This window comes from Ooceraea biroi, chromosome 8, assembly GCF_003672135.1.
Source record: "Ooceraea biroi isolate clonal line C1 chromosome 8, Obir_v5.4, whole genome shotgun sequence".
Lineage (NCBI taxonomy): Eukaryota > Metazoa > Arthropoda > Insecta > Hymenoptera > Formicidae > Ooceraea > Ooceraea biroi.
This window is the reverse complement of record NC_039513.1, coordinates 8741328-8769116: the sequence shown is the minus strand read 5'-3', so window position 1 is coordinate 8769116 and position 27789 is coordinate 8741328. Positions and strand designations below refer to the sequence as shown.

The following is a 27789-nucleotide window of genomic DNA, read 5'->3' as shown; positions in this document are numbered from 1 at the left end:
GACGGAGAAAACGATTCGAAAACGAAGCAAATAGGGAGATCACGCGGCGAGAAGGAAGACAAGGTTGGGAAAGGGGGACGATGGCTCGTCGACGGGGAAAGGAGAAAATAAGCAAGAGGGAAGGGGGAGTCACGATTCGGAGAGTGGAGTAGTGGAGCATGCGCGGGTGGGAGTGGCACCTTATTCGTCGTACTGCTCCCGCCAAGGGTTTCTGTCAACTACGAACTGCCGATGGAAAAGGTTCTCGAGTACTTGTAATAACGCTTGGAACTCACCTGCACGCGAGTGCACGGTGTCACGCATGTACGTAGGCATCGACGCCGCACGCGAGTTCCCCTCGGAGTCAGAAAGTGGATGGGGTGGGATGCATGAGAACAAATTTGTGACGCGTCATTTTTGGGTGAAATCATTTTTGTTGGTCCTGTGGAGAATTCTTACAAGATAAGAAGCGAGATAAGAATTCGCGGCAAAAAAGTTTTGAAATCGAGGGACTCGCGATGCAATGAGACTCGACAAAGTCGATGAACCGTCGTGTGATTGAGAGTGACAGTGCGCTCACGAGGATACGCATGAGGATTCACCAGTGATAGGATACAGTGACGATAGCCAATCTGCTGAAAAGTGCGCTCCTGTTGTTGTCCGGATCGATAGAATAATTCAGTGCAACGCAAAGAATCATGTTCGCTGGTGCAGAAAAGCACCGCGGCGAAAGAAGGTAGGGGTGGACAGTCGCGATCGCGGCACGTGGCCTGGGGCGAAAGTGTCACGTGGATGGTGGTGCATCTCGTTCGAACTCGTCGCGCCCGGAACGCCGCATTCCCGCGAGGAGTCGGAAAGATCGCAAAAAGTACCGAATTACGAGAAACACTGACACAACGCTGGGAAAAGAACCGCGCGACAAAGAGAGAGAGTGCATAAAACTGCGAGATAAAAAATGCACACTCGCTGATTCCTGACAATCCGTTTTTTCTGTCCGCCGTGTAACGGAATAAGGGCGGAAAATAAAGTGTAGATCAGGCGCGCGGCGGACGATCGCGAGCGCCGGATGAAATTTGCGAGTGAGGAGTTTCGCGCCGCTGCGCTCGTGAGGCAACGCGGCTTTCGCTTTGATACAACTAACGAACCGCGGCCGGAAGAGGAGTCAGTTCATCAACGATGACGAGTCTTTGGTGAAGTGAAAACATTCCGTTTGTTCTCCGAGCGCATTCTCCAGCCAACTTCCGAGAGGAGGGCCCGGTGCGAAACTCGGCTGCTCGAGGCTCCTCGCGTCGGCTTTCGCGTCGCTGTGAGTAATTATCCCGCGCTAATTAACAGAGATCACGGGAAACGACGAAGACGGCGCTAATGCCATTCGCGTCACGGGGAGAAGACGTCGCGTCATGCGTGAAGAAAAGATAAGCGTCGTGAGGAGGCGATCCGTTTGATACACGAGTGCTCGCGGTGTGGCGCACACCTGGACAAGGTGTGCAAAACAGAAAGAAACGGGGGAGACGTCGAGGCTACTCGCATAAAAAGTTAGCGAGCGCACCCGAGGGAGAGAGTTCGGAGGAAGTTGCGGAGAGGACGAGAAACGTTGCAGGACAACGAGGAAAGCGACGCTCGTCGTCTAACAACTGACGATAAAAGGAAGACCGTTAAGCCTGGAAAGACCCCTGCGGAATGACCGAAGTAAGCCGGAGTAACGACGAAACTATCCTCGCACGACTACAGGAAAGCTGAGCGTAGTTATCGCGCTGGCCTAAAAAAACACGTGGCGACGTCGAAAAACATCCCCGCCCGCGCGAGCAATCAAGGGAATCTTCTTCCCCCTCGTTGATCAAATAAATCGCCGGATAAGTATCGTCAGGATAAAAAGCCCGGCGTGATAGATTCAATTTTGATTGGGCTCGCGGGGGGGTGCGGATCGCTGCGATACAACAGCTGCTGCCCGCGGGGTGCCGCGGCCAATCTTTACCGTATCCGCGAGTTTCCCAAGGAGCGAAATAAGGAAAGGCGCTACATTTCGTAGCGCGAAAATAAATCACGACGAGAGCGCCGACAGAGATTCCGCTCGTTCCATTAAATCCGAACGCAAGATGGAGTTTCTTTTTTCACGCTAAAACGACGCGATCGGTATTCGAGATCTTTTTGAGAAGCTCAGGACTCCGGGAGGAATCCCCCCAGAGGATCAAGAAAAAGGGAACGTAGCAGAAACATCACGGCGACGACAAATCGGCGTACGCGAAGGAATCCCGGTTCGGGGGAATCGCGGCAACGCGACTTCCGTCCGTGCGCAGACGTCCGGCTGTTTCTAAAGTACCGCAGAAGCGAAAAGAAGAACGGAAGTGTCTCTCTGTGCGATCTTTGCGGACTGTCATCCCGGAAACGTGCAGATCGAAGGGGGTCGAGGCGGCGGCGGCAGCAGCGGACACGATTAAGTGAAAATTCCCGACGGCGCAAATTCTCGAGCGACTCTCTTTCCTTCTCCCATGTAGAAACGGCTCCACGGTAGAAACGGCTGCGATTATCCGCCCACCGCGCAAATGTCAAGTGAACGATGAAGTACTCGACAGCGTAGACGACGAAGAAGCGGCGCACCACTCGCACGCAGCCGGCGAATTGTACTCCAGGTGCGGCAAGTGTCCGACTAAAATGCAGCTCGTACTACTGTCGCTCGTGCTCTGCGCTTCCTTGATGACAGGTAAGACGGCTTTAATCTCGCTGGGACTACGACCCCGAAATGTCTTTTCCTTTTCCTAATTCGCTGTATAATTTTTGTTAATTCTTCTTAATGCGATCTTAATGTTTCAACAGTCAGGATCTACACGCCGACCCTTCGTAATTTCTCAACGTAATTTTAATCGCTCTGGATATTTGAAATTCTTTTTGAGGAACATAGAATCCGATCCTCGCTGCTGAGATATCATTTTTAAATTACCCTCAAAGACAGACGCAACGTTTTCAATGGCTGTCGGAGGGAACTGTAAATCCCCTTCTCAACGACGATGCTGAAACGTCACGGCAATCGGAAAGGCAGAGTAAGATTTATCTGCAGTAGCGCTGCGCGCGATTAGCATAGTGAATAATCCTGTCACACCCGCGCCCGCGCCCGCACGCGCGCGCACGAGCGGGCGGGCGATACGTCATTCCACCGATAACTACGTAATAGGTAAATAAACGGCGACAAAGTGACGCAATTAATCCGCTAACTAGTTATTAAAGTCATCGCGGATACGCGCCGCGTACATCCCGTCGCCGTTACGGAGGTAAACCTCGTTTCGCTGTAGGATGAAAAGAGATTGCGATCATAAATATTCAGCGGCGTTTAAAGCGAACGCCCGCCGGGAAATTTTCACTTGGAACGATATACAATTTTACGTACATATATTACACGCGTACATACATATATATATATATATATATAATATATATAGTAGAGATGGCAGCAAGAGCCGGCGTAATTTAACAAGAATTAACTTCTCATCGAGCCATGTAACGCGACAAACTTGACGTAACTGGTGTAATCCGTGCGCGCAAAGGCTCCAATCCTCATTGCGAATTCGGGGGCGCGTATCGCACGTCCCATCCGGCGACCGGCGAGATTGTCGCGGATATATACGCGTGCCCCGCGGATTGCTTACCAGTAATTAAGTTGTATTAATAACGCGCGCTGGACAATTACTATGGACATTAACGATTATCGCTTTGTGCGCGCATCGCGCTAACCGCTCGTTTCATGTAACGCAAAATCATTTCGCATTTCGAGCCGCAGGATTTCGTTAAATTCACATGCGTCATGTTACACACAAAAGCATGCGATATCTAGCATGCGATAATTTTATATGCGGTAATTACGAATGCAATGCCCCCGTTTGTGGTCCCGCAAACGATCGCGCACGGAAAAGCGGCGCTCAGCTTCAAGATTATTTATAATAAATATGTAAGAAATGTTTGTGTTCAAGAGAGATGTATTTTTGACCGACGAAACCCATAAATCTCGCGGACAAATATTTTTATTTCACGCCGCGGAAACAATCTCGCAATTTCGGTACGTCAAGAGCAAGACCAGCAATTTGTACGGCTGTGCGAGAATTTATTCAAATCGGTTACGTGCAAGACTCAAAGCGATCATGGTACACCATTTGTCTCCCCTTCCTAGAACGCCCCAGTGTCAACGACATCGTCGTCGTCGTTGAGTTCGCGTAAACGCAGTCGATCTGCGGAAATCCCGATCGTCGATAAGAAGTCGTAGTCGGGACGATTCGTCGGCGTTGCGCCTTTTTCGTTTTGCAAAAGGCCATCTTTTAATATAAATCACACATGATCGCCGGCTCTGAATTTCCCCTTCGTTTCCAAAGAAACGCGATTGCTTTCGCGCGGACGGAAAAAGGAGGGCGCGAGGGCGAGAAATCAAGCGGAAGAAAGGTGCGCGGGAATGCGAACGAAGCGGGCAACGAAGGAGATTATGCAAACGGCAGCCAATTCGATCGAAGTGCACCGCAAATAACCGCAGTTTTAACCCATTCGGCTAAATGCGCGAGGAAAGGCCGGCTACGCCTGCCGCCCCATTAGAATATCGCGCTCGCACGCGTAATCTCGCCGAGACGACGATCGATGTTTGCCGACGAGGAAGACGGATTTCAGGGAGCCGGGTTTCATTAAAACCTTACCATTCGTTAACTCACCACGTCACTCGTGAAATCGCGCACCTTTGGTTTATCGGCAGCCACTGGAATGCGCGGCGTCAATGTCCACCTGTTTAAAATGATACGAACTGTCTGAGAAACATGTAAATGGCAATACACAAAGATGTATGAGTCGATGAATAACAAGTAAAAATTAATAACGATTTTCGAGATTGTTGAAACTTGATTATTTCCCTTTACAAATGTGCGAGATAAGGTATAAATAAATGTGTTCAGTATTTCAATAAACAAAAGAAAATGTATATATATATAATTACGAAAAATATGTAACAATGCATTCAAACAGTTTCAAATAATTATACATCAGTCACATACAAATAAGCAAGAAAATATACGTGTGAACCTCAAAGTCACAAGAAAAGAAGATACAAAATTAGCCAATGCTTTGTTCAAGCAAAGAATCTCATAAATCAAATTAAAGAAAAATTTCTACTCATCCGATTGATTCCGTGACTTCCAGATATCAGTCGCCTTTTTCGTTTTTCAGATCTGTGCACAAATCCGCCTTAATTCTATATCGGTAAGCTATTCGCCAGTGGATCGACTTATTTGTTCGCTCGCTACAACGGTCGCGTGAGAAAAAGGGTCGAGTACATCGCTACGCGTCTCGTCGTGCCGATATTTGTCTATCGATATTTGATGCCCGAGTCTTCCCGAGACAATTGGGCAGAATTAGCGCGAAGTTTAAACTAGTTTTCTCAACAGAGATTAACGAAATTACTCACTTTAACGCTGATGGAGTGGACAGACTCGAATGTACGAGAGAGAAGCGAATCTATTATCCTCGTATATTTTCGTAAAAGTATTATTTATGAGTAGGCAGACGATGTTAATGAAACCGATACGTTAATCATACTACGACGGGATGAATTGCACTATCGGCGCTACCGTTGCAGATGATACATAACGAAACGAAAGGGCTAGTCACACGGGATTAGGGGGTAATATCTGCTAACTGTAGCTACATCTGATTGCGCTATCTGCCTATTCGTAGTGCATTCAAGAGGTACCGGCCGATAGCCTCATCCGGACTATGCCTCTTTGGCCGTATTAAGCGAGCGAGATTCGAGCTTATGCTCGCGGATTAGAGTTCAAGTGACTTCACGAACGCGAATATTACTGAGAGAATCACCGCTCGACGCTGCTCGAGAGCTGCTCCATCGTGCCGACAGTGAAGTAACGTGTATACTTACGTGCGCACTTACGAAATGCAGATTAAATATTAAACTCAACGATATACACGGCATTATGATTCCGACTGCGTGCGTTTTCGCGCAGTCTCCGACCTGCGGGAATATCTCACGGGACGACGTTTGCAACGTTAATCATCACGAAGTAACGAATAACATCTCCATCGAATTGAAGCGTATCTAAAGTTGGAGAATAAGATTTCGCGCCTGTGTGCGATTTAGCCCAAAGCTCTCGGCGAGTTCTCTCTCTCTCTCTCTTCCTCTTTTTATTTTCATCATTAATTGTTTTCTCGATTAAACCTAGTTTGAAACATTGAGAAAAATCGACCGCAATATCATCGGATACTTTTCTGCGGTTAATGCGGGTAGAGCTGGAACGCGGGCGTATCGAGAAAAGTGGCTTGAAAAGTTTTGATAAAATTTTGCTACAACAACGAGATCAAGCGAGCGCAACGGCTTCTCCTGGTGCCCTGGGAACAGACGGAGAGGGAACAGGCGTACTCGTAACTGATGTGTGCGTGCGTGATGCGCGAGTACGATCGCTCTAGCGAAGCTAGCATCATCATGGAATTAATTCGCTCTTATCGCCACGCTGCGATCGGTCGCTACCAGGGGTTGTGGTATTCCACTCGAATTATTATCATGCTTAATAACACTCTGTGCACGGCGCACGTACGTAAGTGCACAAATATCGCACATACCTGAGAGTAGGAGACAGACGAGAGAGAGAGAGAGAGAGAGGGGAGAGGGAGTCGGGGCAACTTCGACTAGCACATCATGGGTGCTCGCTTACGGTTGGTTGTGTTTCGCTGCCACGTAGGCGAGCATATATAACTTTCCTATTTAAAGTTACATCTGCATACAGCGCGAATTACAATTGTGGGCGAACATCGAACCGCGTCTTCATTAATATCGCGGTCAGTAATCGTGATTAATTGCGTGAGGGAAGTAACGTGTAACGGGAAGCGCACGTACGTCCGAACAAACTGGGACGAAAAACGCGTCATCAATCAGGCATCATTACGTCCCCGAAGTATCGCGGAATGATTTATTTTACGACGCGCGGTTTCCTGATTCGCCAAGCAGGAAAAGCAGGGGACTCGAAAGAGTTAACGTTCCACGAGGGTGATCGCTTGATTTTTTTCACCGCCGGTTATCACGCACGCGCGTGTTGTTTCAAACAATTTCCTGTGCTTCTCCAGTTGTTTTTTCTATTCCCTGAGGGATCAGCAGGAATTAGCGATTTTTTAGAAAATTAATAATCCACGCGCGGAAGCGATCAAAGCGAACCTGAAAGTCGCCCTTTGTACGTGTCGTCCGTGAAATAACGCGCTTCTCCGAATAATTCCCTTAATGGCGGCTTCTAGGTACACGAGATTAATGATCTTGCAGGATGGCCTTTCGAATGGGGAAGGATAATAACAGCGCAGTAACGGGAGCGCGCATAATGTAGGTCATTCCTGCGAACGCGCGCGCGCGTGCATCGGAGGTCGGACCCTCCGAGCAGACGAAGGTGGAATGCACCAAGAGAGGAGCCCGTCCGCTGGAGTGCATCATTTTCATACGTAAACACGCAAGGAATAAGGGAGGACGGGAGATTGGACGGGCGAAGGGTACGGGAGAGCCATGCTGCGCATCGGCAATAAGACAGATGGCTCCTCGGATCCCGCGTCCCAGGTCGCCACACCAAGGAACCTTCCTCCAGGAACCCGTTCAATCCCTCAGGACGATGTTTGGTCTGCTCCTAAGATAATCCCCCGTAGCGAGCGCTCCAATCCCGCGCCGACGATTAATTCGAAAGAGTCACCGTCGGGAGTGACTTAAATGGCCCCGAATTCCCGATCGCTTAAGGGGGGAGCCTGCTTTAGAACGCTGAAAATAAGGTATATTTTACGAATTGTTTTTGGAGAAACTATACAGCGGATCATTATAAAACTTTGATGCATTTATTAGTACATATTTAAAGATAAACAAAATTATTTTTTGATTTGAATACATCGCTCGTAGAGGTCGTCCTGGAGAAATCTTAGTGCAGCCGCGTCGCCGGCATTGCAAATTGGTGAGCATTCTCCTGCCTCCGAATTTCGTCTAAACTGAAAAATTGAAATATCTTCTCGTTATTTATGAATTCCCATCGTCGATGAACCAAAGAGAGAAGAAAAAAGTTGAAAAGTGCCAAAATGGTGGAGCTTAGAACACAAAAGTACGATTTTTAGGCAAAGTTGTTGAACTTTTTCATGCAAAAGTAATTGTTTAACTTAATGTTTTTATGAATATTAAAGGTTCATCGACGATGGGAATTCATAAATAACGAGAAAATATTTCAATTTTTCAGTTTGGATGAAATTTGGAGGCAGGAGAATGCTCACGAATTTACAATGCCTCCAGGACGACCTCTACAGGCGATATATTCAAATCAAAAAATAATTTTGTTTATCTTTAAACATGTACTAATAAATGCATCAAAGTTTTATAATGATCCGCTGTATAGTTTCTCCAAAAAAATTCGTAAATTATACCTTATTTTCAACGTTCTAAAGCAGGTTCCCCCCTTACTACTCGCTCGCGCGTCGAGGTGACGCTTGGAAATCAGCTGCACGAATTTGCGATGCTACGAGCAGCGGTTTGGCAATCCCATTAGCACACAGTTATGCAAAAAGGAAGAACACTCATGATATGTCGATTACGATATTTTATTTGCGACAATTTGCGGCGATATATAAATTACAACGACGACAATCACGGTATTTGAATACGTCAAGGGGCGTCCCTTCGACTCTCGTTACTCACGTACGTTATGGAACGACGTGTCAGTTACAACGAATAATACAATAAAACATGTATGTGTGTTTGTAACATGTCTCTCGAGGAAATCGCTCCCACACGGGCTTTCGTCATGGTAAAATGAATTTTTTAATATCAATTTCGAAATAAACGAGTCGTGCGGTCAGGATCAACAATGCAAAGTGATTCGATTCAATCGGCACGTACAATACGCGTGCTTTCGCGCTCTCTCGGCTCTCTCTCTCTCTCTGGTCTCCTCAAGCCTATCTCGATATGATGTGCAGGATCGGTCTAAAATATAGGGCATTAACTTCGCCAGCATCGGAATACCCGACCCCTTAACAATGGCCGCAATTAACAATGGCGGCCGTAATACCTGCGCGCAAACCGATACCGAAATTATCGGTTGGTTATTGCGCGCGTGCACACGGGCACACGAGCCCACAGGCACATGTGTAAAAGCCCTGCGTATGTATGCGCGTCTCGTGCGGTTAATAGTGCCGTGGGAACGTTACGCGGCGTGACAGACGCTCAAGTATTAATTTCATATTTGTCTCCGTGCTTAATTACCATAATCGGTCGCATTGTTACGAGCGAGTCGCCAGTAGCGTATCGATCATCACCGTCCTGCATCCACGCTGCTTATCCCGACCAGCCGGCCAGCCGAGCCAACCGGGACCTCACGAATTGCAGCAATTACGGTAATCGACACGAATGCACTTGCGTTGCTCGCGTCCCCTTAAACTCCGTGTTCTGTCGCGAATCACTCCAAGCCAGTGAATGCGAAGACACTTGGCGCTGGCCGGGAGTAGTAACTGACGGAAGCGGGCCACGGGAAGCCGTCGAGGATTCATTGTTGACCGGTAAAAGGAGAATCCGCTTACTTAGCTTGTGCAACGTGACGCCCGTCTTCGAGAGGTCTGTTTTTCGCGAGAAACGAGAAACGCGTTGCTATAGCCGCACCGGGATCCCTTATATAGAATAAGATTCTAATCAGCTATTCTCCCCCTGAAAACGATGCCGTATTATTGCCCGCGTACTATAGCGGAGGCACTCGAAACGCGATCCGCGATATAGAGGCTGCCACCGTGTTAATGAAGATTGGTGTCATAATCGCGCGTCCGTGTGACATTAATCGAGTGGCTTTCTCCAGCATGATCGAAGCAAAACAATAAACGAGGGAAAAGAATCACGACGGAGAAAACCGACGAATTCCCCTCTCTCTCTCTCTCTTCCTCTCGCTCCGTCTACTCTCGCGGTAGCGGCGGGACGCGTAATTGACAACGCGAGAGAGGTAATGAAGGAACTCCAATGTGGTTCGTACGTTCAATCGCCATTGTCCACTGCCGAACTAGATCTCCACGAGTGGTGGTAGAGCGAGCGAGAGAGGCAAGATCGCATTTATTATTCGGCCGCGTGCTCAACGTCGCTCGCAGAAACAATGGGAAAACGAGAGCCAGGCGATGCGGGACCCGGCAGGCTGGAGCACCACTCTGGGCTGTCGATCTCGCGTTCGCTTAAAGGACCCCTCCGTCCGATCGCGCACGCATATTGCCGTGTGCAATACCGTCGATTGCATTTCGGCACATTCCGCACGCGAGCGATAATCGATAGGGAAGGTCGATCGCATCGCGTGGACGTCCGGCGACGTGCCGCAGCTCCGGGAAGTCGCCTCTCTCTCATTTCTCTCGTTTCCCTATATCGTCTATTACATAATATAACAGCTATTCTGTGATTGTCAATACTCACTCTAACGTATAATGAATTTACGACTGGGCAAAGGGAAGAACAAACGGAGATCCGTCCCATCGGTTTCCCAATTCCCCAAGTTCTCCTTGCAGCATTCTTAAATGTACTTTTCGAGTTTGATTATCAAGAGGTATTGCATTTCCGAATGGTGAACATTGCTTTACCACGTACAGGATACAGCAAATTAATTGAGCCAATTAATTAGGACGATTGTAAGAGACAATTAGATACTAATAGATACTAATCTAACGTTGGACTAGTTCAGCCTCCATCTCCGGAGAAGCACGGCTAAAAGAATTGCGTCTGAAGGCTCACTTGGCACGTTCTTCAACGTACATATCGTTGTGCACAATCAAGCGTTCTATAATCCCTTCCATGAGCTCTCAATTCCTCCATCTGTGCGAGGCTTGTCTTGCGAGCCAATTAAGCCGCCAATTAGTTTAATAATTAGCGAATTAATTAATATGCCACGCGACAGGCGGGACGGGTCGGCTCACGAAGACAATGGCGAGCGAGATCATTCCCGAGGTTGACGTGCCGTCGGGGACCGTCGATTCCGCGTTCCCTGATTAAAGACTTCCGCGCGTATCAGGGAATCCCGAAGGATCAGAGCGGTGAGATTCCTTTGAAGTTCGAGGATTGATTCGCCTCGTCGCGGGCACGGATACTGCAGGATACGGGGCTTCCTTATTCGCCGCGCCGCTGATCAAATGCAAAGCCGATACTTTGAATTTTATTCTGCCCCGTATCCGGGTGAGAGTCTAATTCTGCCTTCGCTTCCCTCCCTACGTTCACCTCTCGCTAAAATAGTTTCATCACCGCATACCGATTATTTCGAGTAAGTCATCGTTATTGGCGCCGTCAGTGTCTTCAGCAAGCAATATGATAATTTGACGACGTTTTTCCCTAACTGTTTGACTCGCCTTGAAGCTAGGAGAACCTAGCAATCATCCAATTATTTTTAAGAATGAAAAACATTTTCGAGCTGCTGTTGCCGAACGAACGTGTAGTTTTGTAGCTCTTGTTTTATTTTCTCGCGATTACTATTCTAATGTAAATTAATTTTATAAGAATTGTAACTCTCTTTCTCTCTCTATTCGTTTTGAATTATTATACAATCACGCTATTCCTCAGAGATTTCATAATGGGGGAAGCTAAAAATGGCTTTATTGACATGGCTATTATGAATAATTTACGATTCGGAATGCTATCATTTATTCCCCGTGTAATATTATTTCTCAGTATGCGCGGCTCGCAGCTGTGCGAACTTACAATTCAGGCTTACGAGCGCAACAGCTTCCGATGCATAGAACGCGGCCAAGTTTTCCTTATTCATCGCACGCTTGATCAAATGCAAAGCCGATACCTCGAGTTCCATTCCATTCCGCGCGTTTTACACCGTGGCGAGCAAAAAGTTTCGACGATTCATCTCGCCCCTCGTTTCCCGGCTCCTTACGAGTAACGGCAAAAATCGCATCTGTCCTTTATCTTTCGACACGACTCATCGATAACGCTTACAAACTTTAACGTAAGGAGTACAACTTGAAAGAATATCAGATAGAAAGTAACAAGAACATACTTTGCGCAGCAAATTTCAGCATCATAGCCACGAGAAATCACGAAGGTGTACTTTACGTTATTTCGAAATTACACGCAATTCTGATAACGGAAATCGCGTGCTGCGCCGGTATCACTGCGATATTCCGGTCGTCGGGAATAAACTAGCTCGGCGCAACGACCGGCGCGGGCCGCGCATTATTGTTCGGCCCTTTGTGTCGTTAATTTTTCTCCAGCTGTGGGACGCCGGCTGCAGTTCTAGCTGTCGCGTGCAACAGTTTCAGCGGTATACGCCGATATCCGGCGGAGGTTTTCGGAGATTCGCGGCCGATTCGTGCGGCAAGCGCGACAAACCGTCCGCGTCGCGCCGCGCGCGTGGTCGGCCGCCGTTAATCGCGTTATTTGGTCGCTAATTAAGCGCGCGCGATAAATGTGCCGGCACGAGGAGGGCAACGCGTATATCTGCTCGTTCGCCACATCGACACATCGATACGCTTTACGACTCTTTTTTGCCGCCCCTTGGACCGGAGAGGGAGCAACGGTCGCGAGTGAGCGTATTTCTGCTCGTTTGCTCTTTCACACTTTCCGTTTTTTTTCTTTGTCCTCCTTCTTTCTCTTTCTCTCTTCCGCTCGGAGGGACAGTTATATCGCCAAGTCGAGAGTTGGCGGAATAAATTTCGAGTTAAACGGACTTACGTGCATGACGATTTATGAAAAGCCTGCGGAGCGCGCGCGGCACGTTTCGTTTTGCGGTAAAATTTGGGAAATTTCTTGCGGTATGTTAACAGCAGGTGCGTCCACAGCAAATTAATTCCGACTATGTCGCTTTGTTCGATACGCGGCGATCCGTCCCGCTGAGAATTATTTATTCGCGCGAGAACTCTGGGAATAGCGGCCACGTTTTCACGAGCGTAATTCGAGTCGTCGTTCTTTCGTAACGAGACTATTAACCTCATTAACTTTCGAGGTGCATAAGCTTCCCTGCTAGCTTCTCGTGCTTTTGTGAATCGTCAGTTAAATTCTTAGCTTTGAAATAACTCATTATGCAGCCGACGAAATCAAGCAGCGCGAAAATTACACACGAATTTATGAAATGTTCCATTACGTTATATTGCACGTGTGCGTATTATTTAATTCGACGGTGAAATGTACGAAAACGAATAGCAAATTGAGTGAATGGAACACTTGCGTGACATGAACATTCGATGTAGAACGAAACCGCGATACCGGTTGTCGTTAATTGCTTGCATTTAATTTTGATTGTTCGTTTATTCATGAAAATCGATCATTCGTCGCACTTTTAATTAGTATTGTACAATCAGCTGGTAAAATAACGACGATATGAAATTTAAAAATAACACAGTGCACGCAATTATCACGTGCTCAATTATTACACCGCAATTAGTAATACCTCTCCAATTTTGTTTTATGTACACATTGAAGGTAAACGCGTTTATGTAACTTCAGGATGCATTAAGACTCGTGTTATTACATTCCGTTACTATTTTTGCTTTTCACAAAACACGCTCGATCTTTGGAATCACTGTATTTTGAGATAAAAGCGAGTTACAGATCTGTCGCATCGGAATTGTCGCGTAACGAGAAATTATACAGGGACCAAGATCCACCTACGATCAAATACACAATTATATACGGGGGCTCGTAATATCGTGCGTAATCCTGCTTCTGACAACACGACATTAAGGGGGGAGCCTGCTTTAGAACGTTGAAAATAAGGTATAATTTTACGAATTGTTTTTGGAGAAACTATACAGCGGATCATTATAAAACTTTGATGCATTTATTAGTACATGTTTAAAGATAAAAAAATTATTTTTTGATTTGAATATATCGCCTGTAGAGGTCGTCCTGGAGGCATTGTAAATTGGTGAGCATTCTCCTGCCTCCGAATTTCATCCAAACTGAAAAATTGAAATATTTTCTCGTTATTTATGAATTCCCATCGTCGATGAACCTTTAATATTCATAAAAACATTAAGTTAAACAATTACTTTTGCATGAAAAAGTTCAACAACTTTGCCTAAAAATCGTACTTTTGTGTTCTAAGCTCCACCATTTTGGCACTTTTCAACTTTTTTCTTCTCTCTTTGGTTCATCGACGATGGGAATTCATAAATAACGAGAAGATATTTCAATTTTTCAGTTTAGACGAAATTTGGAGGCAGGAGAATGCTCACCAATTTGCAATGCCGGCGACGCGGCTGCACTAAGATTTCTCCAGGACGACCTCTACGAGCGATGTATTCAAATCAAAAAATAATTTTGTTTATCTTTAAACATGTACTAATAAATGCATCAAAGTTTTATAATGATCCGCTGTATAGTTTCTCCAAAACCAATTCGTAAAATATACCTTATTTTCAGCGTTCTAAAGCAGGCTCCCCCCTTAAAACAAGTCGCTCTCGCTCGCTGAGCTCGACGCCTTCGCGCGGGTAGACTTTTTCGAGGGATGAAGGGAGGACGTGCCGGACTGATTAATACAAATTGCTCGAAAATTTGAGGGCGGTTGTGGGAAGACGCGTGGACCGTTTTACGAGATGTGGGCGGGTCGGGAAGTCAAATGGTCAGGCTGCAGCGTCGAGTTGTTCGCCAGCGGAAAAGACGTCGTTTCGTCAAGGCGTCAATGCTTAAGTAACTCACTCACACAGGCACACTTGACAGTGTAGGTAGACAGTTGCCCGCCGAAGTGTGCGAGCAGACACGTGTACGGCATTTGAGAGCGCTCCCACGCAGCGCTTATTCTAGCGATCAGTTTGGGTAGTCTTAAACGTCAGGGTTGCTTATCGCTGTGCATATTCACCACCGCCACGCGATAAGGGTGTACATTGAAGCTCCCAGGGGCGCTCCCGCGCGCAAAATGAATACCCACGCGCGGAACGTCACGCATACGACGCGCGCCGTGTAATCTAATAAGCGCATTGATTCCGCCGGGGTGCGTATTGTCACTTGAACTCGGGGGTGGAATATTTCATTCGGGGCAGAGCAACCGAGTATTTCAATTTGTGTATCTGTTAAGCGCGCTCTGCCCTTACATTAATTTTCAGATATTGCACGTCGTGTGAAGCTTCCTCGTTAAAGAAGACGCTCCGTTCGCCAAGGGACGCTCTTCAGCTGCGAGCCTTGTTCCGCGACGAACACGGACACGCGGTTAACATCGTGGCGACTGCTCGTCGCTTTAATTGGCCGTATTATTGTTTATTGCGATCGCGGCTGTCTTTGCGGTATTTTCCCCTCTCTCCCGGCTCCTTATAGCTCGTCTTGCAATTACCGCGAGCACGCTTACGCGCGTAATTCACTCGCTCGTTGCGCCGAGCGCACGCACACGCATTTCGTTCCGGACTGCACGCATGAGCGAGAGAGCGAGCGAGTGGACATTGTGACGGGACAACGAGACAGAGCGGCCGCAATTGGCTGAAATTAGTGACGACATTGTTCAGTTTACCCTCCGTCTGCAATTGCCACTTTAATCGCCGCGGAGGAGCGTTTCTTTACGACGTGCCCGTCCTCCATAAACGCTCGCCCGCTCGCTCGGTCGACCGCCGTCAACCAGGAGATGGAGTGTCTTATTGATGTTCATCAAAGCGCGCTACGATTCTCGAGATATCTAAATACTGTTTCGCGTTTGCTTTACAAACGTCGCCGGCTTCGAGTGCGCTCAAAAATCCGCCCGAGAGACGTATTATTCGTGCACTTGGTGGATGCCACTGTAACTTGAGAAAGAACTGCGTATTGATCCCCTCAGATGAATAACCGAGCCCTTCGCGAGTCTCGTAAATCTCTTCAAGAACTCACGCACGAGTTTGTGATATTGACGTATGCAAAGTGCACAATCGAAAATATATATATCATTATTGATATATATACAGGGTGGCCCATTTTAATTTATACAGTCGATTTTTTAAAAAACTAAAAGAGATACGAAAAAATGTTTCAGACAGACATGTCACGATTTCGAGGGGGACATAAGATGATACCATTGGTTTGACCTTGAATAGTCGTTTGAAGGTCACGCGAAGATCACCTTCAATTTCTTAAATTGAAACCCCAACTTTTTATTGCAGATTCTTATTCTCCATCGAAAAGTAAGTAACTTTTGTCTGAAACATTTTTCCGAAAAATGTCATCTTATGTCCTATATACAGGGTGGTCCACTTAAATCGATCATCTTAGATATTTCACTTGTTTTTGATGATACGAATAAATGTCTAAGGAAAAAGTTGCACCGTTCGAAGGGGCTATCATGATGACAGAACAACAATTTTTTCAAGGCTATTTTTTTCGGAGATGCAAAGGTCAAGATAATTTTTTTAAATGGAACTACATATTTTTGTTTGCGCAATTTTATAGCCAACATCGAGAGGAGTTCAGCGACCTATGACAACATGACCTTTAAATGATCTTGAACGTGGGAAACAGAAAAATCAAACTTTATGCTCTTCAACACAAAAATTTATTTAAGGAGGTGTTCGAAATGATGTCCTCCGACTTCAATACATTTTCTAAGGCTCCATGGACGTTCTACTTATCGAAGCCACCTTAGATTTTCGACGGTCCAATAGTTCATATTTCTTCTATTTACTTGTCCATGGTTAGTGAACATTGATTCATCGGTAAACACTCTCATGTTCTGGAATTCAATGGAATGTAAGATTGAAATAATTCCATACATGTATTATGTGCGTGTGTGTATGTGTATGTAAATATTTATGATCGTGAAATGCTTTTGCAGTTCAGTTCATTTCCTGAGCTTCTCGATATCAGAGTTTAAATATGACTGATTATACGAAAGAGGAAAGAATAGAAATGCTTTTTATTTACGGTGAAAGCGGAAGAAGCTCTACAGAGGCGCAGAGAATGTACGGCCAAAGATACCCTGAAAAGCGTTTACCGTCTCGCGCTGCTTTTGACCGTCTTATTACAACATTTCGTGAAACTGGAAGTGTTTGTTCACGTAAGAAAATGCGACCTCGTTTGGAAACTAATGAACCAGCGGAAGTTACTGTTTTGGCTGTAGTGTCAAATAATCCACATATCAGTTCTCGAAAAATACAAAGAAATACTGGTATTTCCAAGACAAGTGTTTTACGCATTGTTAAACGCCACTCATTTCATCCATATCACATTGCATTGCATCAAGAACTTCATGGAAATGATTTTATTAATCGAATAGAATTTTGTCAATGGGCGCTACAACAGTTGGAGGTCAATGAATTCTTCTTCAACAGAATATTGTTTACCGATGAATCAACTTTCACTAACCATGGACGCTGGATAGGAAGAGGAGGACATATCAGTTGGCCAGCACATTCTCCTGATTTGAATCCTTTAGACTTTTTTTTGTGGGGAATGTTAAAGAACACTGTTTACAATGATGTACCAACTATACAAGAGAACATGAGAGAGCGCATTTTGAATGCATATGCTAGTATAAATTCAGAAATGATAAAAAGGGTAAGAGTATCATTTGTGCATCGTATTAGAAAATGTATTGAAGTCGGAGGACATCATTTCGAACACCTCTTTAAATAAATTTTTGTGTTGAAGAGCATAAAGTTTGATTTTTCTGTTTCCCGCGTTCAAGATCATTTAAAGGTCATGTTGTCATAGGTCGCTGAACTCCTCACGATGTTGGCTATAAAATTGCGCAAACAAAAATATGTAGTTCCATTAAAAAAAATTATCTTGACCTTTGCATCTCCGAAAAAAATAGCCTTGAAAAAATTGTTGTTCTGTCATCATGATAGCCCCTTCGAACGGTGCAACTTTTTCCTTAGACATTTTTTCGTATCATCAAAAACAAGTGAAATATCTAAGATGATCGATTTAAGTGGACCACCCTGTATATATATATATATATATATATATATATATATATATATATAATGTATTTGATTAATTTATTACATATACATTGATTACATGTTAGATGTTTTATATATAGATATATTTAATATGCATTATCCATGAATATTATTATAAATATGGATGGATGTAATACGGAATTATGCATACATATTATTGCATAAAACATAAAGTTTTTCACGAGTGTTATATAATTATATTTGCATTAATACTCATCTTGAATTTCCGAAAATTAACGTCTCGTGTGCCGAGAGTCTGTATTTCGTGATCGGATGATTATGATCGCTCGAGGGTCTTTGTGCAGCGGGCCAATTAACTTGTACGTGGAGTCAGCTCGTGTGCCAATGAAACCGTGTTGCCGTAAAATGAAGTGTGACGAGGAGAAACCGCATGCGGCGAATGGCCGCCTTGCTAAGTACCCGTTAAGTACTCAAACGGAGTACGAAGGACTAAACGTTTGGTGCTGGCAACCGAGTTGCACCCGTATCATTCCAATTGAAGCGGCAGGAACATCCGATGGTAGCAGCATGAAAGCGGAATTCTCGTACAAAAGTGAATCCAAATTAAGTCTCGTCGATGGACGTGCGGGATCAAAACCGTGAAACATCGTTAGCCGACCCCGTATTATTTTTCATAAAGTTAATCATTCTCCAAAGGGCGGCTTTTCCCGAGTGAAAAAAAGGTTTGCACCGAGCGCGAATATCATATCATATAAAATTGATAACGAACATTGACATCTCCATTCGTTAATCATTTTGTCAGTCGCGCGTGTGCGAGATGGATCGATATCTCGAAAGGAGAAAAAAGAAATTCCCGTTCATATTAGCGCGGTGAGTATCGCTCGGCCGATGTTCGCCGACGGGAAGAACGTGAGTTGGATTTAATTCGGAACTAACGACAGTAGACGTGGTAAGCAGGAGGGATGTGAGAAAGAGAAAGAGAGGAAAAGAAAGGTGGTGGTCCGATAATTGCTTCTCAAAGCCAAGCTACCCTTCCGAGCTGCCCTCTCTCTCTCTCTATCTCTCTCTCTCTTTATCTCTCTTCCAAACCACGGTATTCTAGCCACAAGCTATGCATTAATTCGGGAACGATCCCGCGGGAGGAGTAAGGAATGCCGTTATGGCCGACTCCGTAGTAGCTGCTACTCGTCGTGCGCCCGTTCCGCCAAGTTTGGATAATTGCTTACGAATTTACCCGATGTGCCCTGACCCTACATAGGTTTTCTTGCCCGGCCGCTGTCACCATGACGGTGACAGAGAGCACGTGGTGGTCACCGCTACGGTCGCTATTTCTCCTCTCCGCAGGTCGTGCAGCTGCGCCGGCCGACCAGCGCTGCAGGTGCACGGTGTCCCCCGAGGCGGTCCAAGGGACGCCGCAGTCGAGGAGGGACCTTTGTCGTCCGCCGTGTAAATTAACCATCGGATGCGGATCGTAGGAGCGGTATTTATGGTGTCTCTTGTCTCGCACCGACCGCAGAGCGTTAAAGCGAAGTTTCGATCCGCGTGCAACCGCTTCGTCGGTATTACCAAATTGAAAGCAAATCTCCTCGACAATTCCCATAATAGCGCGAACTTTTTGCTCCGATTATTTCAATTTTAATTCTGATATTGAATTTATGGTTTTAGTTGCTATATTAGGTTTTCGTAATAAAATTTTTCTCAAACATGACGTTGAAGTACCATTTCCGATAGTTGCAATGCATAAATATATAATATCGTTAATATGCATACACGTACACATACATATGTTCTCTCGAGGTAACTTTGATGCTCCAAATGCGACGTAGCATTTGGAATAGATTATTGGTGACAAAATGTCTCTCTTGTAACATCGAATAAAAATTGATGTCCGAGAGAAGCGCGAAGATCAGCTTGCATAAATAATACCGTATTACGGCGGACACGAGAAAGAGAGCAAACTCTGCCACGTGCTCGCCCAGTTTTGCCTGTACGCGGTACGATGATTTCCGCCATTCTCGCAAATTTCTCCCCTGCAACTGCGGCAACACGATGCAGATGTAAGTACGATGTTTGTGAACAAGAAACGCAATACGGTATTATATACCGGTATTGTTGTCTACTACCGCGCGCAAAGTAAACAGCATACAACGGGGACAGAGGCAAAGCAAATTTACGGTAATGAAACTGCAGCAAAGTAAGTCGTAGCAAAAGGAAATGTAATTAAATCTGTCTAATTAATCTTTCGGTCGTGGTTCCCACACGACGACTGTAATCCTTACCGTACGCCCTGTCGTACGCGCCGTCCTTCTTCAAAGACATTTCAAACGACGACTATCTCGCTCGAGTTTGTTCCGCGTGTTTGATTAAGATCCGGCCGAGTAATTCCGCGAGCGTCGTTCAATTTGTCGGCGGGACGATAAAATAACGGCCACCGCTAATTTACCATCTCACCCTGTCCTCGTCTTTCCGTCCTCTTATTAAACGTTTTAAACCCAGAAGGTACTTTACGGCAACGCTGATTGCGTAATGGAAACAACGAATATCGAATTCCGAAGACGGATTGCAAATTCTCCTCACGGCAGCGAGCTCGCGGGCTGGCGAGAAGGGCCCAGGGGGAGGATGGTCGCACAAAGAAGTCGGCGCGGATGCGAATTCGGTGCGGTTTCGAACGTGACTTCGAACGAGTCCGCGTCCATCTCGAAGCGATTTTTCTCACATTTATCCGGCTCTTGCGAAATCGCGTCGTCGTCGCCGCTCCGAGCGCACGCTCCTCTGGACCCGGAGGGCAAGAGATCCCGGGGGGGGTGCACAATTGCAGCGTACCAGACTGCGGAATGACGGTGTGCGCGGCAGGGAGGATAGTAATCACGACAATAGAGGAATAACCGTATCCGCTGTTGCCTAGTTTCATATAACGAGATTGCCGATGATAGCAATCGAGGTCGCGGCAAAAGAGAGGCGCGTGTCGGGGGGGGGGGGGGGGCCTTTGGGTCCCCTAATTAATGCTGTGCGCGCACACGGCGTGCTCTCGATTGGACGAGCTTGATGCTCTCGAATGTGACTGTCCGTCGTAATGCGCGCGCGTGGGCACACACGTACACGCATATGCGATACATCAGACTTTGGGCACGCAAAGCAGAAACTGTCCGCCGCTCCTTTGCTGGACGACTGTTCCACAATTTATTTATGGTTGTGACTACATACACACATATACACGCGCATGCATACTTATAGACGCGTTAAAACTCACCAATTCAATGGCATAATCGATACGAAGCCGTCACGCGACACGTTTGAGCTCTCTTTCTATCTCTCTTTCTCTCGCCGTAGCTTTCATTTGAGGATGCATCTCAGGCAGTTATATATCTTTATTTTATGCTCCTCGCGATATTTCCTGCGTCGTGGAATATTCAGATGACGCTGTCGCAACAAAGTGACTCCGGGTGAACGCGAAATGGAGTCAGGTGATGCTTAAGAATGTAATCCACGTGTAAATTTTAATTTTTATTTTTATTTTCATCTTAATCTCGTCGTCTCGTAGCTTGTTCGTCCCGACATCGGATTCCTTTAGGAATTATTTCTGATATCGCGCGAAACTATCTCCGCAAAATGCTCGTGTACAACACTTAAAAGTTAAACACCTATTCTCGGTACTAATAACGAGATCGCTATTATGTTGTTAAGGGCGATTTCGTGTTATCTCGTTAACTGCCGCTAACACGCATGATAACAGCACTCTCTTTCTTTCTCGTGGAGCGCTTATCTCTCGTGATTTTCTCGTGGTTTTTCACTGCAGCCCGTAATTTTTAATTGCACCTCCCATCGCGTCCTTTTGTGTGGCCCAGCCCTTTTTCCCTGTCGTATCGCCGGCACTCGACATCGGCATAATGAAGTCCCATCGGGGCGACGCGGTGTACACAATTAGCGCGCTTGTGACATCGTCGTTGTCTCTGAATGCCAGTCGGCGCAAGCACGGACTCGCCGACCATACTCTATAACCACTCAAATTCGCGAAACTGAGGGGCAGGGAGGAGGGTGACTCCGCCGCGATTGTTCCACGATCGTTTCGTGCGGTCGACATGGAAATCCCGTCGCGATATAATATTTACTTTACTCTATCCGTCTGTCTCTCGTTCTCCGCCCCCTTCTCGCCGTCTGCGCTCCCTTATTGCGGACGAGTTCCCGCGTGCCCGTGCTTGACAACTCTCTCCTATATTTTTTCCACTTTTCCCCCTTTGATTCCTGGCGTGTATCCTCGCGTGCGCGCATCCCCGCTAATTGCGTGGGACGCGAGCTGTCGGACGAAAACGTCCGTCACGCGTTGCTACGAGACTCGGGACCCGATTCCGGTTCGTGTTTGCAGTAGCAGATAATAACGAGGTAAGCGGGAGACTTTATAAACCCCCTCGTTACGCGCAGGCTCGCAATTATAATTTTATTGCGGCGGAAGCGCGATTTGCCGGGCCCCTCCTCCTTGGCCGGCCGATTCCTCTCTTTTCTCACTCCCCTTCTGTGCAAGCGACGACGCAAAGACGACGACGCTCGCGTCGACCGGCATGTTCATTCAACGTTTCCGGCATCGTCGGCGGCGGAAAGAGTTTCCGTCATAGTATATCGGTCCTCAAGTGCTGTTCCATGCGGACGCTTTCGTCGCGGCGCTTTCGAAAAGCATCGTTGGCGATTCGGGTCAAACGCTTCTCGGCTGTGTGCCATGCACACGCGCGCACGCTGCAAGCAGTGCGTAGAAATCCGCAAACGCGTGTTTCCCGCGAGCGCGTTTGAGCGAAAGCCCTCGTCGGCCGTCGACCGCAACGCGCACTCGAAACGTAATGCATAGACGAACTCGCGCGCGGTGCCGCACACCGAGCGAGTGCGCGCGTAGCGAGGTCCCCACGTACGCGCGCGCATGGATGGGCTGTAATTCGATTATTAATTTAATAATCAATCATCGACCGGCTACTCCAATCGCATTAGCGACACCCTATTAAATTACACAGTTAGAAATTAAAATTAATCTAAAATCGATCTTTGTACAGCAAACCGCTTTCGTTCACCTCTACGCGATAAAGCTAACAAACTGCTGCGTGGAACAGAGTATCTCGAATCTGATAATATACGCGACCATTATTGTGAATGTGACTATTGATTATTCATACAAGTGACAACTTTTACCTGCGATCGGGATACGCGCCATTTCGGCTTATCCATTTTCCTGTTTATGCGCCCGCAACTTGGCGCGTTCGCGCATTCGACACACCGCTCGATATATTTATGCCGTCGGAATGTAAAGCACGTCGGGCGCATTCGTATCCCGATACGTACTTTATTGAATGCGCGGCGCGGACATCCCGTATCGCGCAAGCACGCGCGAGAAAGAAGAAGCCAGGAATCGCGGTTTCCCCCTAGGAGTTCGCACTCTGGAACTAAGCTCGCGGGCAACCAACCCGGCCCCCGCGTATCTATCCTGCGGACTAACGGAGCAAGCTCAAAGGAGTACGCGTGGCTCCATTGTATTCCCGGTTAACTACTGCTTACTGCAACACAAAGCCTGAAAAGCCGACGAATTATTTAAAAAGGTCCGTTATTGTTCCGGCGAGCGAATGGTCAAACCGCCGGGAAACCACTTGCTAACTAAACGGGAATTCTCGGTTGAAAGGAAAAACGGTTATAAGCCGTGAGAGAGCCGGGCTTTCATCGCGTGTGTGGTACGAAAAACTATTAGAGACAACAATGAGAGTAATACGTGGGACGTGTTGTAATAAATGTAAAACGTTATCCGATACAAAGCTACCGATTCGACATATTGGTTCTGCGGATCGGCTTGTTTGAGAGAAAAATACGCGACGACGTTTAAATTGATATAAAACGTCAAAGTATTGTACAAGTGAGCGTTATCGAAACAAAGTACTTGAAATAAATCGATAAATGCTGTGTGACCATACCACAACTATGTAATCTTAACTGTGTGTAAACGTGTGCACATGTTGACGCACGTGAGAAAAGTTACCGTCGAGCGATTTTTATTCTTCTAATTGTTCTCCAATGCTTCGCGTCATCTTCGCTAATAGATGAAGCTTCGTACACAAACCCAAACGAAGATAAATCTCTCTCTCTCTCTCTCTCTTTTGGTCGTTTATTTGAGATATTAATAACAAAAGTGTCATACACTGCTTTTAAAGCTGACAGAATAGTAATAAACTCTTCGGATACCAGTATTTTTATAAATATCAATGTTTTTATAGGTGATTGTAACTTATTTGAAAAATATTATAACAAATATACCCTCTAAATTTGTTCTGTATGATAGCATTTGCAACTTTGTTTTGTATTTTCAATATATTTTGTGAAATTATATTGCCACTATATGTCTGCGATATTTATTCTGCGATTTTTGCGTAAATCGCAAAAAGCATCTATTATTGCCGCAAAAAGGATACGCGTGGATGAATTTTTTGTTGGTACTCTGAAGAATCTCGCACGAGATTATAATTGCCTCGCGGCCACTTTTAATTTCAGTCGGCTTTAGAGTGTTCTATTGCGCTCGGTTGATCGAATATTTTTAATTATCGCTGTGTCTCAATCGTTCTGTGGATGCATGATAAATAAATAAATTAACGCGCACGTCGGTCATCACGATGCTATTTCCCGCTGAGATTCCATTACACAGCTAAAATATTTTCCATTAATAACTCTTTTCCCGAGGCCTCTCATATGTCGAATTATTAATGTCAATTTTTATTATAACTGACTAATTAAATCATTCAAATTGTTATATTTCATCGCGTAAAAAAGTAGCGTAAAAAAAGTAATATTTTTAATTCTGTTTTAACATAAAAAAATGAAAAACAAATCGGGAACAGAAATTTTGTAAATTAATGTCGCTCGAAACATTTGAAATCTAAGTTACATTGATAATTAATTTTTAGTTATAAAATAAGGAAATGGTTTGTGCTTTTCGTCGCACAGGTAACGGGTTGCAGATTCAAACGCTGGAAGTACCCAACATTGCTGATCCGAGATGGGAAAAGGTGACGCTCAGGTGCAAATACGATCTCGGTGGCAAAGATCTCTACTCGGTGACATGGTACAAAGACGGCATCGAGTTCTTCAAGTTCATGCCCGGCTCGCCTGGACGAGAGTACTACGTCGACGGGGTGCATGTCGACATCAGTCACAGTGATCACGAGAAAGTGACACTTCTCGGCCCGAACACGCGAAAAGGTACACACTTATTTACACAACGTCTATAACGTCGAAAATGAATGTCTCAGGCTTGGCTTCGATTGCTTTCGTGAAAGGCTTTTGCTTAATGGGTATGCTTATCAGAGAATAAAGTTCAAATTGGAGGATTAATTCTCCGACGACGAGAAGCGAGCACGTTTTATCGCCAGGTCTTATCAAGACTCGCGCAATCGTCAGGATCTTTGTGAGACTTAAGTACTATTCTGTCGAATTTTTAATCCACCCTCTTTTCGCTGACGCGATGTTGCAGGTAAGGCCAATCTGGCGGGCTCTTACGGCTGCGAGGTGTCATCCGAAGGACCGAATTTCCAGACGGACTATAGGGTGGCGAACATGAGCGTAGCAGTGCCTCCCAAGGGGCCGCCGATACTCGACGGGGTGCGACCTTCTTACGAAGTCGGGGAGATCCTCGAAGCGGAGTGCACGTCGGGGTTGAGTTACCCCCCGGCAGTTTTAACGTTCATCTTGAACGGTAAAGAGGTAAGTCGATGATGTTCGCGGGCTTTCCGTCAGTTGAACTTTCGAGAGGTCGCGCGCGAGTTCAAAGAGAGATCACGTGTGCCAGATTATCTCCCGAGATCCTGCATATTTTATAGTCATGCATTTTTAATTTCTTGCTCAGTTTGCAAATCATTCATAGTCAATAGAGATCGATTGACTTTCGTGTTAAATGTTTTTCGATATTGACCGTCTTTTGGTTTGTCAATCAAAAATGATTGCGATTTTCAATAAAAATGTTGAAAAGGCTTTATTTCAGAACAATCACCCGGTAATTGTGAGACATTCTATAGTATTGGTCGATGTAAAACGAACAAAAATTTCGTAATTAATCGTGCGCCGTAATTCATCTTCAAAAAGCTCGCTTTCGCTTTGTTACGTGGCCATGGCAAACTATGAACCGCATAACTCCCATTATTCAATGCTATGCTGCGCACGTCATTCGCGAGAAGGTACTACTCGGTTTATTCAGCGACAATTTGTCAAGCGAGACCACTTCGCGCGGGCGTTTTTATTTCGTTCGTCCCGACCGACCGGCCGCACGTTCAAGTCTCAACAAATACCGCGCTACGAGCCGCAAATTAACTCCTCGTGGAAATAAACTTGTGCAAACGGCTCGGAATTGCCATGCAGGCGCAAAGGGTGCCCCATTTGCACGATAAAAATCGTAACTCGCGGGAATAATTGATATGAGACAATGTTCCAGGAACTTCATCGTTATTCACGGAATTCTGCTTTTAATTTAGAATCGGAAACTGAATTGGAGGAGAAAGCTCTTTTTCCGCATATAAACTATTTCTTTTGAAATCTTCAATGTTACGTATCGGAATAAATTTACAAAAATATAAATTTTAGTGCTGTATATTAAAATTCACGTACAACATGAAACGAAATTTTGGAACGCTAAAACTCCGGATGGTTCTCGACAGGTGAACAGAGCTTTAACCAAGGACTTGCAGGCTGGCTATATAGACGGAAGCGTGATATCCTCGACGCGATTGGGATTGACAGTGCGCCTGGAACGATACCATTTTCCCGGCGGCAGTCTGAGTCTGGTCTGTCGATCGACACTGCCAGGAATCGCCAACAGTATGGCCCAGGAGACATCCAGAATCGCGACTCTCGCCGCCAGCAACCAACGTCTCGCTCAAGAACCACCCAAATCGGGCTCGAGGTCAAAGTTCGAGTCCTATCCGGCTCTGATCTGTTGGCTGGTGCTCATGATTCACGCGATTCACGAATCTCTGCGTGTTTAACGTTGCTCCTTCGAATGCAATTGGCCAAGCCAATGTTTTCCAGAAGGAGAGAAACGAAAAAATCTACAAAATGCTGTTTAGTGCATACGTCTCTGCTCGGTTCCCGTGATATCGGGAAAATGTCGCATATCGTCATCAGCTTCTGTCTACGTGTTAATCGACGTCGATCGCGATGTCGGCGGATGCACGTAGTCTCCAGGGCGCAACCCCGATGAGCGCGATACACGTTCATCCGGCGTCCTGAATCCTTCGCGCGTCCCGTACACGTTCACTCGCATGTATACACAGTGTTAGAACACCCCGTATATCGTGTAGCGGACAACCTCGGAGGTACGACGATAGCAATACACCACTACGTAAAGTAGGTCGGAAACGCGGACGCAGCGGCGTTGTACATAGTGTATAATTGTGAATTAGTATTACAAATTATATCGTGTATAATTTTAACTGGATGGACTGGGGGGAAGGGAGAGGGTGGAGGCGGAAGAAGACGATGGAGAACATACAATGAAAGTAACGTATTCGTGCGTCTGCAGGGACGCGCAAGGAATCACGAGCAATTATTCTGTGCGAAGGGGGGAAAGTGACGCGGTTGAAGTATCGCGTTCGAGAGGGCACCTATCATTCGTCTCGAGACCAGAAGCATAGTTTAATAAAAATATAAATGTACGCGAGCCCTAAACGCGGCTCGACTTCGACGTATAGCGTAATGTGTGGTTAACTCGATTATATTTTCCACATTTCTGATCTTCCTCGACGGCGTGCAAAGTTCCACGTGTGATGTAAGGGATGTGACGCTTTTGTTTCACTGTACTTTTACATGATCCAAGTCTCGTCGTTATCATCGAACTGATTGCAGTAATAAAAACATGGTTTAATCAATCTGCCTGGTATATATTCTTCGCGTGACAGACACACGTCCTCTCTTCCGCATAGATAATTTGAAGTCGGACGGTATGTATTATTTATGGACCAATATATGCTC

The 27789-nt window shown here is 45.9% G+C and overlaps 2 protein-coding genes across 5 annotated transcripts in view; one reads left to right on the top strand and one right to left on the bottom strand.

The window, feature by feature from the left end:
- Window positions 1-27789, bottom strand: part of LOC105275675 (dedicator of cytokinesis protein 7) — a 143885-nt gene that overhangs the window by 44202 nt on the left and 71894 nt on the right. For 2 of the 4 annotated variants that reach the window (XR_893273.2, XM_011332688.2), the window contains exon 20: window positions 4650-4734. Coding sequence is in view for 3 of the 4 variants with exons in the window: in XM_011332688.2 (XP_011330990.1) it covers window positions 4656-4734 (79 nt within the window). In the remaining variant the exon portion in view is untranslated. The remainder of the gene's footprint in view (window positions 1-4649; window positions 4735-27789) is intronic. The other 2 variants (XM_011332686.3, XM_011332684.3) reach the window with 1 other exon arrangement.
- On the top strand, window positions 205-27686 carry LOC105275676. The gene is made up of 4 exons (XM_011332690.3): window positions 205-2680; window positions 24775-25029; window positions 25301-25530; window positions 26478-27686. Exons 1-4 carry the CDS (start codon window positions 2632-2634, stop codon window positions 26802-26804), a joined length of 861 nt encoding a protein of 286 aa, XP_011330992.1. The 5' UTR covers window positions 205-2631; the 3' UTR covers window positions 26805-27686.